Source organism: Rattus rattus, chromosome 1, assembly GCF_011064425.1.
Source record: "Rattus rattus isolate New Zealand chromosome 1, Rrattus_CSIRO_v1, whole genome shotgun sequence".
NCBI lineage: Eukaryota > Metazoa > Chordata > Mammalia > Rodentia > Muridae > Rattus > Rattus rattus.
The window spans coordinates 58,854,575-58,870,283 of record NC_046154.1 but is presented as its reverse complement, the minus strand read 5'-3'; the positions used below and the strand labels follow the sequence as shown (position 1 = coordinate 58,870,283).

General features: G+C 36.4%; 1 protein-coding gene across 1 annotated transcript in view; it reads right to left on the bottom strand.

The window, feature by feature from the left end:
• Window positions 1-369: 369 nt before the first annotated feature.
• The window catches only part of Hook1 (hook microtubule tethering protein 1), a 51,529-nt gene continuing 36,189 nt past the window's right edge, over window positions 370-15,709 (bottom strand). The window contains 10 exon segments of the mRNA XM_032901918.1: window positions 370-3,566; window positions 4,098-4,166; window positions 5,799-5,900; window positions 6,848-6,948; window positions 7,509-7,591; window positions 8,095-8,124; window positions 9,656-9,751; window positions 11,228-11,368; window positions 15,027-15,087; window positions 15,165-15,252. Coding sequence (XP_032757809.1) covers window positions 3,396-3,566; window positions 4,098-4,166; window positions 5,799-5,900; window positions 6,848-6,948; window positions 7,509-7,591; window positions 8,095-8,124; window positions 9,656-9,751; window positions 11,228-11,368; window positions 15,027-15,087; window positions 15,165-15,252 — 942 coding nt within the window. The 3' untranslated portion in view covers window positions 370-3,395.

Genomic DNA, 15,709 nt, shown 5'->3' with positions numbered 1-15,709 from the left:
TCCTGACACCACGTCACAAGGAGGAAAAGGTGTGAGGTCCATGCCCAAGGTACTGCAATAAATTATTAATGAAAGAATTTTATTACATTATGGAAACTATTAAGAGATAATTCAAGAATGGATATTGAAGTTAGCCCTCGATAAAACTCATGTGCCTAGAAATGTTCTGAATTCCACATTAACAAAAGATATCTACATTCTAATGGTGAAACAAGAGACTAAGAACACATAAAAATCACTTTTATGCAAGCTGTTCACACATAAAAATTGAGCTTGAATTCATGTAATTTTGCTTACCAATCAAATTTAGCTCTTCACTGGAATGGAAAATAAATATGCATTTGTAGCCATTAAAACACCACAGCAAACTGACTCAGAAGCAGACGTTTATTTACTTAAAACATTTCACAATTATATTGACAATTATTTATTTAAAATAATATTCTAAATACTTACAAAAATAAATCAAGTATTGCTTCTAGTTTTCAAGTGTGACAGCATTTGCCATAGAAAATAGAAAGGACCTTTTGAATAAACTAAACACTACACTGAAACTTCCTCAAGTTTAGTAACTACACACTATTTCCTCTGATGACTTGTGCTTTATATATGTCCAAACTATTTCTGTGCAACAAACAGGATCACAGTAAGACTGAATGTATAACAAGCCATATACATTCATTTTTACACAAAATGTCAGTACTCTGGCCCAAACCACCATCATCCCCAAAATGCCAGATACACCATTATACAGAAGTACATGTGGTTGTGAAGTTTTTAACATCCAGTCATCAAAGACCAGATATTTATTATTAAAGTATACTCAGCTAAAGGTTGCTAGGCAAGACATTTTTTTACTTACATTAAATCATTAGTCAAATCATTAAAAAAATAGAATAAACTTCAAATATGTCTCAATACATTAAGTTAATCCCAAGATAAACATCAGTGTCATAATTATATCCAAAAAGAGAAAGGAGTATCACTCCAAGGACAACCACTTGAAATTCAAGGTTGTTTCTAACTTTATAGTCACTGGGACAAACCCCTGTTTATGCATTCAATCTTCCCTTCAATCCTCTTGGAAAAGCATGGTTCCAGATCTGACTTCTACCTGGTAGGGCACTGCATAAACTATACAAGGAAAGAATCTCACCCTGATCACAGCCTGGATTTCTGTGATTAATCTAGATGATATAGAACTTTATACTAGTTTTGTATAAACATGTATCAAACATTCAAAATTCTACTTAAAACTAGAAAAATCAGAAAATTTGCTTTTTTTAATTAAGAAAAAAGAAACCATCCTTATGTCCTTATTTGTGCTATATTACTTACTTAGAAATTTATGAGCAATTGTACTAGAAACAAATTTATTGAAGTTGATGTTTTACAGTCAGCTCCATTAAAAGGGTACTTATAAAATCTCAATTATAAGCAAATACAAACACTACCATCAATGTCTTCATTGACAAAAATATACCCAAATGTCATAATTTTTAGAAAAATGTTAAATGCATGCTAATAATTTCAAAGTCTTATTTCACTAAAAGACATAGGCAAGCAGACACTGTAAGAACATACAAAATACAAACCAACAGTGTAAAATACAGACAAGAATCATCAAAATCTAAGAGGTAGTCAACAGAAGGAACCCTGATAAAACAAAATATCCTGGCAGATGCCACTAATCTCAAAGACCCCAAATCACTGTGAAATTCTTATATTTTAAGAGGTTAAAAGTTACTGTGCAAGGATTTATAGGCAGTTATCTAAATGAGTTAATACTGCAAACAGAACAATACTCATATTTGCAAAGGACTAAGAATTAGATGTAGACCACAGCCCCACAGCCTGCCAGCTCAATCTGCCTTACTCAGCCACCACCACCCCATTTTGCTTACATATGACAACTCCCTTCTTTTATGCTATGAGGACAGAGGTGAGGAGCTGATTCAACAAGGATCAAGCAGCCCACAAGTTTGCTCCTTCACATTATGACTGGAAATGTTTGGGGTAGACACAACGTTGTCTCACTTGTGTTTGCTACACTCTTGTCACCATCTGATTCCTCTGTACATGGGAAATGGATGTACACTTCCTACATTTGTAGTCTAAGGAAGTCATCAAAAACCAAGACTTACTGTGACTCACTGCACAAGAACTCTCAACAGTGATAGAAAAATGTGGCTAGTAAGTGTTGGAAGTGTGACCAACACAAGAATGAACCATTTGTGGCTACATTAAGCAATACTGATTTAACAACTAATATTCCAAAGCTGTGACTTTAAAAAGTGACCCCAAATTGGAAAGTAACACCTCTGGAACAGACAACCTTGGGCAGACGAACTGAATGCCACAAATACAGCTCCAGACACTCCTTAGAGGCAAGCAGAAACCAATCTGGCTATAAGCTGTTTCATCACTGTTTCTTTTCAATAAAGAGGCAAAATTTCTTCTTAGAAAGCAAAGCCCACAACAGTGCATACTTAAAGGCATGTGGATATTTCAAAGTGTAGTTTGCTTTCCATCAGAAATATAAATGTCAGTTTATTTCCCATCTTAACCCTTTGGTCCACACTCATTCACAGCAATCCATGTTCAAAGGGGCATACAACTCAGAGAAGCTGCGCGTTTGTCACTTTTAAGGACAAAGTCACTACAACAGCAGTTTCCCAGCACTGTCGTTTCCACAGCACCCTGAAGCATCCTCTAGAGGGCAGAATTAACTACAGAGGAAACTACACAACAGTCTAAAGGAATTCACCTGCAACAGTTTTTCACCACATGCCTAATTGGAAACTTTTCCATAAGGTTAATCTAGATAGTAAATGACAAACTACTGATTACTTCTTGCAAATTAACTGACTTGCTGTCACAACTAAAAACAAAGTTGGAATCTGCATTTGCTTTCCCACACATGATGATGATGATGATGCCATTTCAAGACAAGTATTTACTTCATCACACTTCCGACTACTCAAATGTGCTGCCCAGAGACAGAGCTGAGTCTGTACTTTGCTTTCTAAGTAAGCTAGAAATGTTGATTTGATATATTTTGATTTAAATACAGTTGATTCTGAGGTTGGGAAGGTAGCTCAATTAGTAGAGCAATTGATTTTGATCCCTAGAACTATATAAACCTGATACGGTAGTCTACAAGTGTTGTCTATTAATCCCAGTGCACAGGAACGGTAGGAAGGATTGATCAGATGTTCAAGATCATCCTTGAATATATTGTGAATTCTATGCCATTTTGGGGTTATGAGACCCTGTCTCAAAGCGAAACCAAAATAAAACTAGCTGCTACCAAGCATCTTAACCTTTGTTTTCTATCTGGTAGTTCCTTGGGGTACAGACATTCTGAGGCACTTCTGTTGTGTTTGCTTTGCAGACTAGTCAGACGCTGCAGCTGGGACTTTCACAGAGAGGTTTCTTCGGGTGCTGGTGATGTGCCGCTGCTGCGCTAAGAAGGAGCGTGCGGGAGCAACCGCAACGCTGTCTTTGCAAGCACTAGCACCGCTCACCAGCCGAGATTCCATGCCCAGTTTCTGAAAGGCCAGGCTCTGAATGAAGAAACAGATAAACATGCTAAAATGTAATGTCATCACTACAGCAGTTCTAGCAGGCTAATGGTTGAGAAAAAAATTAAGGATTCAAAAGCCAATCTATGTTACACAACACTAGGAAGAGGGCACAAAATTCAGTGTCTCTCTTTTAACCCACTAAATTTTACATCTAGACAGCATGCTAGAACTAAGTTTAATTATAACAAAAAATTTACAAAGCAATTGTGTGTGTGTGTGTGTGTGTGTGTGTGTGTGTGTGTGTGTTAGAATCATCACTGTACTGCACAACACATCATACAGAAGAACCTAGATAAACAGATCTGGAAGGTGTAGGTGGGTATAAAACTACCTGGACAAAAATACTCAAGTTTGGTCTACTGGATTTCTGATCAGGGAAGGTATTACTCTGACAGCAGATCTTGTAACACAACTGTATTGTACTGGTATAAAACATATTTCTTTCTATTATTCCAGTCAAGGAAGTGATCAACAGGGCTTAAACCCACTCACCACTGAAACTTAACACACCTTGTTATACCAGGCAGAAACAATGAGTTTTTCCTCATAATCCCTGAATTTTGCCACTTTACATTCACTCTGCAATAGAAAATGATTAAGACAACTAAGATATCAACAGTTTCCCCAAATTACTGAAAACAAAGTAAATTCCATACTATCTCAACTCCTGGGAGAATAGAAAAACATGCATTTGTAAGGTACATAAATTACTAAAGGAGTGAATTATGCAGAATGCAATCAAAACATCTTTTGCGAAGACAAAGAATGTGAATAATCCTCATTTTACAAATGTTCCTCAGAAATAGCAACTTAAACACATATACAGCACACCCTTTGTGATCACTTCCTGTGCTGCTGATTCTCATGACTTGAGACAAAAAAGCAACTAGCTGAAATACCAGTATGGCGCCGTACTGAAGGAGTCAAACCAAGGAGAAAGGACACAGCAAACAAACTGCTGGGCTCCTCAGCACCACTGTTTATTATTCTAATAAGTCACTTCTGTAATTCTGATGAGCAGCAGATATAGGGGTACAAATAATAAAAACAGTGAGTGCTTGTATCCTCCTTAAAATCCAGGCTCAGGGGACAGAGTATGCAAGGCCCAAACACCTAGAGAACAGCCCTTGCAACCCAACTTCTCCTTTTCTTACACAAGGGATAATGAACAAAAATTAAGCACCCGTATGCTTTGAGTTAATCAAGGCTTTTCCTTCAGAATCCTCTAGTGAGTGTCACCACTTTGCCATTGCTCTTTTTGGAATATGTGCATTGGCTTCCTCTGTAAAACGAATGGTCAACACACTTGGAAAACTAAGATTTCAAAAATTATCTAGTTAAGTCTCCTTATTTTGGACAAACCCAGCCCAAGAATCAAAAATGAGAGATGAAGCCTGAGATGCGTTACCAATACAGCTGCAAGTCCAGTCTCTGATTTACAGGTGTTTAATGCTGGACTACAGAAATGCAAGATAGACTTCTGCATCCCCAAGGTACTTTATCACATATCAAAAGATAAAAATACAAAGTATCCTTCTGCCATGCAATGCAAGAGGACTCAAACATGGTGAGAGCTTCTGTTGTGTAAACACAGGCAACATTTTATAGAGGAAGAGAATTGGACATTTGAGTTAGAACTTGAAAAAAAATGACACATTTCTTCAGACATGTACTTTCTCTGTGCATTTCATACACATGGCTTTGTATGGACAAATGCTGATAGCAGGCAAACATCAGCCTGGTATATATATTCTGGATGCAGGAAAGAGAACATATTACAAGTTTTGAGAAGAAATAATTCCATCATAGCTCACAATGACTTGGTAGGACATCATACAAGGTAATTATGCTCTAATTATATGAGAAGAAGCCAATCACAGTTCATGGGGGAGGCCATATAACACAGTTCAGCATATCCATTTCAAAAACAGCAGCAACTCTTGAAAATAGTAGTCCTGTAAAACATTTTACCATAGAAACTGAAAAAGCAATTAAAGTATCTTACTTGAAACTGTACAATACCACATCCACCTTTATTTATAAAAATGGTAAGTACTACTATAAAAATTGTGTAAGAAAAAAGGCTAAGAACCCAACCAATTATCAGGATCACACCATGAGGAACAAAGGTTTTGTGGATGGCAATACAACAGAGATTACTTCCCAGGACTCCGTGGAGGGTGAGGACCTGAGTGGATGTGGAGGCGTTACCTCTAGAATTTCAATTCTTCTGTCCTTCTCCGCCAGCTGCTTTCTCAGTAACATTATTTCTGCTGATGCTGGATTTAATTTGGGATCTAAAGTTTTTATGACCTACATAAAGAAAAAAGTCCATTTTGACTTTACAAGTATCAACAACATAAGAACATGCTTTATAAAATTATAACATAGATTAGATATCAATTTAACATAGATAGATTATCAAGTCATTAGGAATTGGTTTACAACCAAACCAAATTCCTCTTGTACATCTTCCATGGCAGCCACTTTTTCTGTTAAACTTTGAGCATTGAGGTTTGATTGTTTAGCTTTTAAGAATTAGATGTATTAGTTTTATTTTGTCTGAGTGTTACTTTTCAAGGTGGCTGGTCATGACCCCATAACTACTTAAGCCAGATCACGCCATACCTCTGCTCAGAAGCCTTTGGTTTTCCACTTTACTCCAAACAAAAGGTAACCCTGAATACAGGTTACCTCCATGACCTCATCCTGGGCATCTGCCTACATGTATATATGTGCACTGCATGTATACTTTGTGCCTACAGAGACCAGACAGAAGATTTGTCATCTGAGTCCCTGGAACTGGAGGTACAGATGATTGTAAGCCACCAGATGGACCCAGGACCCACAGGTTTATCAGTTGGACATTTGAGTTAGAACTTGACAAAACAACGTATTTCTTCAGACATACACTTTTCCTATTTATTTCATACACATGGTACTGTCTGAACAAACACTGACACAAATGTTTAGGTTCACTGTTCTGAAGTAAAAGACTTTCTATTACAGCAGCCACATTCTTTAGTAAGTTCACTCCTTTCAGTCGATGTTCAAGCTGTCCCTAAGGTCATATTTACCAGACACTAAGTTAGAATGTGACTGAATATGCAGACGTCACATAGAAGAAGCCAGAACCTCACACGCAAGGCAAGGCAGAGAACAGCAGAGTGACTAGGTTCAGCACTGAGCAGCACTGCTCTCAGAATCAAGTATAATGAGAACACAGGCACAGGGATGGGCTGAGCACGTGTGTCACTCACATTCCTGGCTTTCTCTAAGTACATTTTGTATCTCTCCTCCATCGCTTTCATGTCTTCATCTTTCTTCTGAAGAGCCGCTTCAAGTTCACTGATCTTTTGGGCTATTTGTGAAAAGAAAATTAAATCAATTATTACCTATTAAGACACTTGATTTGCACACAAAAATTGTATTTGTCAAATTAATTTTCCAATGACTACCAAGAAAACCCTTTAATTTCTTCTCTGTCATTTATTCATATCTAAAACCTCTAAACTATAAGTAATGTACCCTCAATCATTCTCTATAACTTAGCTATTTTTGTTTTGTTTTTTAAGCAAGCATCACAGAAATGAAGTATACTGTTCATATGAAAGAAAATAAAACACTGCCTGATTTGAAGTTTATTTTAACCCATCCCGAAATTACTTTACTCAGATTCTATAGTATTAACTTGACTAGCATATACAATGTTTGATACTCCTTTATATCAATCAGTTCATATTAAATTGATTTTTGATTTAAAATTAATATGCATATGCAAATGATCTAAGCATTAAAAAGAGCATGGTTCTTATGCAATGCGCACAACTATACACTGTGTAAAGTCAGATCTATTCTTATCTCCTTTACTAGAAGGAGCAGATCCTAAGAAGGCTGATCCAGGTTTTAATGTATACTTACCATTCTGACTTATATCTGGCTGAAGGTCTTCAATGAGCTCCTGTTTCTTCTGTAATTCTTCATGGACTTCTGTTAGTTTTTCCCTGAGTAGTAGAGAGAGCATGGAGCCTGGTGTCAAACAGACTTGACGATGAAAACTGGTCTTCGCCACATAAATTTTTGTACTTGGGGCAAGGATCTGTCTGGTCTTTAGTTTGCCACAGGTAAAATGGGAACATATTTCCCTGACTACATTGACTGCTGTGAGGATGTTAATGCACCTGATTCATAGAGCATTCTAAAACTGTTGCCTTTCCCTCAGCACCTCCACTTCCTATGCTCATGGCTCTATACAGTTAGTAGCCATATAAGCAAGGTGGTCTGATAGGTTAAATGTGTCAGATGATATTAGCTCTTTAAAAGTACAGGCATTGGACTGGCTGACAGACATGAGCAGTTGAACATGTTTTCTTTTGCTTTTGGTAGCAGCGGTGAGTAGTCTGATAACATCAGGGCCTACGCTTTCATTCACTAAGTCAGAAAAGAACATTTTCCAGAAGCTTCTTCAACCCCCTTCCCCTTTGCAATGAACATCAGTTTTACTTACATATGAGCTTCCAACTTCTGCTTTAATTTGCTGGACTATAAAATTAAAACAGTTGCCGTTAAGATGACTCACTCACAAAGGGTAGCTGCCCAAACACCTAAGTCTCTGAGCCTCTTTCAAAGGTCTATTATGTAAAAAGTCTTCAGAACATGTACTTGTAACAGCACAGTTTCTAAAACCTAAAATTTTAGGTATAATTTCTATATCAAAAGGGAAAGGAAACGAGAATAGGAAATGAAGTAAAAAAGAGGAACAATGAAACTTCTATACATTTTTGAACACATTAAAAAATTAAACTTCAACTTGAAAAATAGCAAATCCAAGCTGAATGTGATATATTGAGGAGTATCAAACATTTCAGTATTTAGATAACAACTACTGAAAAGTACAGATTTTAATAGTTACCTTATAAAACTACTATTGTAAATGAAAGCACTTGAATATCAACATTAAAATAAGACAATTGGATTTTTTTTGGTCAAAAACAATTTAAAGTAGCAAGTTTCCTCTCTTAAAAGTGGTACTTTAAATCATAACAGCAGTTCTACTTCTACTAAATACCTACAAAGTTTAAAAGACACAATCTGATAACATTAATAAATCTGGACATTAATAAATTAAAAAGAAAAGATGAAAGAATTACTCTTGAAAACGCTGCAAACCAAAATGCATTCCCCTTAAACAGGTGCCACCTTAGCATTCCCTAATGCGGCTTAGCGTTATCCATATTAAAGAGGGTACAATACCGTATATATGCGCATATGAGATGCCGCCATGCATGAGATGACTTCTATGTTCCAAGTCCCCAGGGAAGAAAGAGAAAACCATATAAAGTATGCAAAATACAGGAAGGAAATGCAACCCTTTCTTTCAGTTTGCCTTTCTATCTCTCCTAACTTTGGAGCTTCCTCCCCCACCAGTACTTTCTAGCAACTGGGATCTGCTAGCTCATCTGGGTCTATCTACCTTTGCTTTATCAACTACATGCATCTCTCTCAATTCTTTTCTTCCCCACATATACATGTAAAGTATGAAAAAACTGCTAAATATGTCAAAATTTATATAAATCTACCTCTTTCAAGTTTTCTTATCTTAGCCCACATTGTCTGGAAGGCTTTGGGATGGTATTTGAGAGGGGAAACAATAGGAGAGTGCTGTCTTCAAACTGTCTTAATGTCCTTCACACTTGTTAGCATTGCTTGAATGACCTGTTAGTTGTAATCACTTGTTTCATTCTCATTTTCCTACTAAGAAGTTTTTTCTCATTTTTGCTTTTCTTCAGGCCAACCTCAGTGAAATCCCAGCAGATCTGTTAGGTCTCAGAGTGCGTCACTCTGTTAAGCCAAGACTTAGACTTTAAGGAAAGATGCTGAGCAGCACAGATAGAAATCATCTTATGATACATATGAATAATCTATTTAATTCAAGTTGGCAAATCAATGCATCTACTATGCAGATATGGTATTTAAGAAGGTACCTTAATGAGAAGGATGCATTTCAAATGCAGATGGGCAACAAAAGCTCTATTAGAAATTAACACACAAATTATGGACTTTGTTACTTACACTTTTCACCTTCAGACTTAGAGGCCTGTTCTTGTAATGACTACAGAGTCCTCAATTTGCTGCCTTAGTTCTCCAATGCATCTTTGCTCAACCTTATTGCGACATGAGTTGGTGTTTATCTATTCATATTTAAAGTCCAAGCAGCTATGGAGTTATAAAAGTGCACTCGTGCATTTAATGGAAATGCTAGCAGAAAGAAGTACAAGGTGATTTATCTGTGACACGAACAATAGGTAGAAGAGGATGTAACTTTCTTCTCTTAAAGCATATATATGTGTACATGCTGAATGCAGTCACAGGTTTATCATTCCTGATCAGTTCAGTAAAAGCAGAAACCTAGCATTTACAGTGTTAGCAATACAATAATAGTCAAGTCTCTATTTTGCTCACAGAAAACAAGTTCAAGTGTCTGAAACTGCAATGGTCTCTTTAGGATCTGGTAAACACTGGATAAGCAAACTATCCAGCTAGTCTCTATAATGAGTAGCTGTTGATGAGGTAAGTTAGAGACACTTAGCAGTCAGATCAATAGATGCTTTCGATGTGAAAATCAGAGTGTATAAGCTGTGTAACTAACTTCAGTGACCCTCAGTCTCCATGTTCTTATTATCTACGGCAAAAGCATAATCATAGTTACTAATTCAAAGTGAGGATTTGACAGATGTGGTCCCCAAAAGTGCTTGTATGAAACTATTACTTATGAGCGTGGAGAGATAGCTCAGCAGAACGCTTGCTTGCTTGCTTGCCATGAAGGAACCCTGGGCTTCAGCTTCTAGAGTTTGAAGCATAGAAGGAAGGGCATTATGAAGGATTCTCACAGGAAATTCTTACAAGCTAGGTGTGAGTACTGTTTGTTTATGATTATTAAAGTCCTAAGCACTTCAGTAGGACTAGGGAAGCACCCTATTTGATGCTATATTATGCAGACTGTTCCTGTGGCTAGTTGAACAGAGTCTGAATTTAAGTGACTTGAATTTAAGAAACTGCATAATGCAGAAATGGAGCGTTGCTGCTGCTAACATATTGCATTGTTTCTAGTCTCATGTAATAGTTTATTACTAGTATTCCATTCCCATGTCCAAGATTGTAGAATGACCAATATTATTAAAATATAAATGAATTTTTTGAGAAAATTCATCTCACCAGTATAAATCTCAGAAAAGCACTTTATTCTATTTAAAAATTTAAGTTTTGATCTGTGTTAGCTTTTGTTTCATATAATATTATTGAAATGACATAAACCTCAGTGCAAGAATTTTAAAAATTTGACTATACAAGCCATGTCCTAGCTATACACCAACTGTGGCAGCTGTCAGACCATTATTTACTCACTTGTTTTCTTTGAGTTGTGAGGACATTTAGTGAAATTCAAGAATAAGTAGTTGGGATAACCAGACTATCACATGAACATATCACTCATTTATTTTATGATTATCACTTGACTAAATTCCTTGACTTCCTTCCTGAATATAGTGGTTGGAAACACCTGCTTGGTTATGTATTGAGACCACAGTACTGTATCCCACTTTAGATAATGGAGTCATATGACATCTAAAGGGAACAGTTACCTTTGCTCAGTTTCCAGCTCGTTCATCTTGCGGTGTTTCTGTTCCAACTGCTCCTGCAGCTGCTCGATGCGCTCATTCTCCGTCCCTTCTTGCTGCAGGCGAAGCATTTTGTTTTCATGCTGGAGTCGAATGAACACCTCTCTAATATTTAAAAGCAATTTTGTTTTTCAGTTTTTAAAAATAAAATCTACTATATTCTTTTCAAATTGTTACTACATCTATTTATTTGTGTGTATAAGTACATATATGTGTATGTGCACATATGTTCCAGAGTATCCATGTAAAGCAACTTGTGAAATCAGTTTGCTCCTTCACCATGCGTGTCCAAAGCTAGCACAGGAAGACAGGGCTGGCAGCAAGCACCTTAACCCACTAAGCTATCTCACTGGAACCACCATATGATTTTAGAGAATTTGTATCTACCCAATAACTCTAGTTTTAAAAGATGATCAAAACTTTTGAGAATTTAAACAGAAACATTGTATGTCCTGAAAGGTCACACCTCAAAAGAAAATTGTTAAAGGTTAACAGTAAATGACCATGAGTTAGACCATTAAATCACTATGCAAGACAATGACTTCATTTTTAAACTTTAGCAACTTCAGAAAATGTAGTATATATTCTTAAGATATATACAATCAAAACAACTAAATGTAAGAAAAAGTTTGCCTAAAAACTTTAAATATTCTTATGACATTGGTCTCTATTTTTCTTTTAAGAAAATCTGTGTGTTTCATTATCCACGAATCAGTTGAAGGGCATTCTGTTGTTTTCATTTCTTAGCTATTGTGATGCTCAATTCTTTGGACACATGCCAAGGAATGGTTTATTTTTAACTTTTGAAATTATTTGGTTGTAAAGAAAAATAAAATGATAAAATTAAGAGGTAAAGACTTGGAAGAAGGAAACTACTAAGGTAACTCAGATCCAAATACAAATGCTTTATTTCTCTTATCTGTAGCTCCCAGCTCTGACTCTCCCAGCTCTACTGGAGTAGCCACAAAAACTTGGAAAGTAAAGGGCCATGGAAGACACAACCTCCAGAGAGAACAGAATGATATAGGTGCTGTGAAGGAGTAAATGGGGAAAATGGGCAGGGAAATAAGTTGGGAAGAATAGAATAGCACAGTTCTGAGAAAGAAAGAGACAGAGAGACACGGACAGACTGACAGACAGATGGACAGACAGTGAAAGGGGCAGGAGGGATAAATACACTGGATATTTTCAAGTGGGAGAATTATTTCATGTTTATCTAAAACTACATATATAACAATGTGTGGGTGTGTGTACCTTTTTTAAATGAAGTTACACCACTTGTTATGATTATGCTTCCTCCAAGAACCAAAGATAAAACAAAACAAAACAGAACAGAATAAAACAAAACAAAACAAAAAACCTCAAAACAAAAAACCTCAAAACCTAAAACCAAAACCAAAACCTTGTAGGTATGAACCTTCCTAGCTGTTGGTTGGAGGCATCGAGGAGAGTGCTAACCCATACACTATTGCTGCTGTACTTGGTTGTTCTCAGGAGGCTGAAGGTAGCTCCTATTGTACAAGACACTGGCACTTTGGTTTAAGAGAAATTCAGCAGGATCTGACCCAAAAGTCTCTGCGGGGACTAGATTTTACAGTACTCCAAAGTACCAAGGAAAGAAAATAATCAGTAGTCCTACTTAGTGTGATACGTATGAGCCACAATCGCCAGCAAGGCAAGACAGCCCAAAGGTGCAATGCTGGCACGTGTATCTCAGTAACTGGAATTAGAGCCCACAGCAGAGCCTACCACTGCCATGTCGCCAAGTAAACATAACTAGTAACTGCATTCTTTCTCTTTCTTTCCTTTTAGACAGGGTCTTAATATGTACTGTAGCTCTGACTGCTGTAGAACTCTAGGAGATCTTTCTGCCTCTGCCTCCAAAGCAGGGTGTGGGATAAAAGCATGAGACACCATACTTAGCTTTTAAATGCAGTTTTAATACTTATTCCTAGGCCCACAGGTGTACACTTACATGTACCTCTTGTCCCTCATCCAAGAAACTTCTTTTTGCTACTGCAGAAGACCATTATAAGAAGCCAGAAATTGTCAAAATGTTGAGAACAACTGATTGCGGGGTGCTCAGTCCCAACTCCTACATCTACAACACAATCCTCCATCTAAGTTTCAGAAAACAGTGCAGAGAATGTGCTGGGAAAACTGTGTGAGCCAGAGAACCAGGATATGTCTGCTGAGACATAAGTCAGGGAAGTTGCAAACATGAAATCTCAACTTTTAGACTGCCTAAACAAGACCTGCGCAATGACAGCATCAGATGGATGGGGAGATTTCACAAGACAAAGGTGATACTGAGATACTACTGAGAGTCGGTCTTCTCCAGGAATGAACCTCTAATTGGTTATCCAATTCTAAGTGGTCAGAACCCAAAACACATATGTATCAGCAACACTAAATGGACTCAGCAAGTAAGATCTATTGGTTTAAATTCATATGTAGCAATGACAAATAAAGAAAGGTAATTAATGAGGAGGGGTACACACAGGGGTTAGAGACAGTCAGGAAATGGTATAAATATAGCACACATATATGGTATATCAAATATTTTCAAATTATATTAATGGTTCATATAAAGGTTTTAATGGACTTTACTTATTAAAATGGAAAAATACAAAATTTATCCTAATATTAAAAAGGAAATGTACGCTTTCTCTTTTTCCAAATTTTATACTCCCAAAGCAACTACTTTCAACAAATCCAAATTTTTGTCTTAAATGTCAACAGCATCAATCTAAAAATTAAGTTCTACAGCTTTGAAAAACTAATTTTAGTATAACAATCGACTCAACAACAAAGCGATTCTCACTTTACACAACTATTCAGAGGCTTATGATGATATTGCTTTTTGTCTTATGTCATTTGGCTTAAAATGAGTTACTAAAAGTGTACAGTAAAGCAAATTTTGCCATACAAAAAAATCAGGCTACAAATTTAGACCAAAGAGAACTTCAGTATTATTTCTTCTGAAAAAAAGATCTAAGTTCTTAAAAGTTGCCTACTATATATTCCTTGTATAAGAGGTATTAGTAAAAAGCAGCTGGTACTGGTCATCTAAGGATGAGTTGGGGGTGACGGGAACGGGTAACAATTGCTACTGGGTGTATATGTCTTATGGGTGCAATAACCATTCTAAAATCAGATAATAACAGTGATGGTCACAATGTGAAAGTGAGAACTGGGAATACAGTAGTAAACAGCAAACTGTATTTTTAAGTGGATGAATTATATTTTAATAAAACTAAACAAAAGATAATCTAATCTGAGTTTTAATGAATAAATCCTGACTCTTGGGGAAGTATTTTACAAGTGGATAGGTTAAATACCTAATTCACCATAAACACAACCAGGATGAAAGCTGGACTGAAGGGGATTGCCTATGCTTCCATTTTTTTAATTTTCCCACTGCCACTGAAAACTTCTATTTTACTCACATGGATTTGAATGTCATATATTAAGAGTTTTTCAGAATTAAAAAAATAAATAAAAATGGTTTCAATACAATACAGACCATGTCTTAAAAATTAAACTGTTACTCTGTCAGTTTATAAAATTTTACTTCTGATAGTTTTTTAAATTGCTGAAGTAAAAAATTAAAGTTGTTTTCAATTCTATGGTAATAAACTTCTATTAAATAACTAAACTTTTATTAAACCTTAAAGATACAAAAATATAAAAAAGAACAGAAAAAATGAACTGGCACTTACTTATACAATCAGATATGACTTATCAATTAGTACAAATTTACCTGTACTCCACTGGCATGATCTCAGCAGCAAGATTTTCATAACTTTTTGTAGCAGATGAATCTAAGTGATGAAAATCAATTAGTGTGTTATCAGTATACTTCAGTCATTAGAAAAACAGTTCAATCCAACCAACTCACCAGCTTGGTTTAGGTGATCTTCTTGTGCTTTTGAGCACCGCAGCTCCTCATTCGTCTCTTTCAGAGTGTCACGCTGTTCTATCAATCGCTAGAAAAGAATTGTTTTATCAGCAGTTATAACCCCATTAACAACCAGTAGACAGCAACTGTGTGTGTGTGTGTGTGTGTGTGTGTGTGTGTGTGTGTGTGTGTGTGTGTGTGTACAGTGGATCTGAGCTTTTTGTGAGTTCATGCAGTTTATTCACATCAGCAGAGACAGTTGAAGCCAGAGAATGAAGGAAGCAGAAGATTAGAATAAATTGCTAGTTAGAGGCTTAAGCAGAGCAATTCAGTGAGAAGCCGAGAGAAACCAGATTCAATCAGTCAGTATGAAGAGGAGTTTGAACCAGAACAGCTGAGTTGAACTAGATTGCCAGAGTTCAGAAGGAACTAGAAAGGGTGAGCTTATTCAGCAGTAAGCCTCTGAGACAATTACATCTGTTGAATCAGTTATTTTTATAGATTTGACTGTAGCTTCTGTATATAGTTTGTGGATTTTTCTTTTC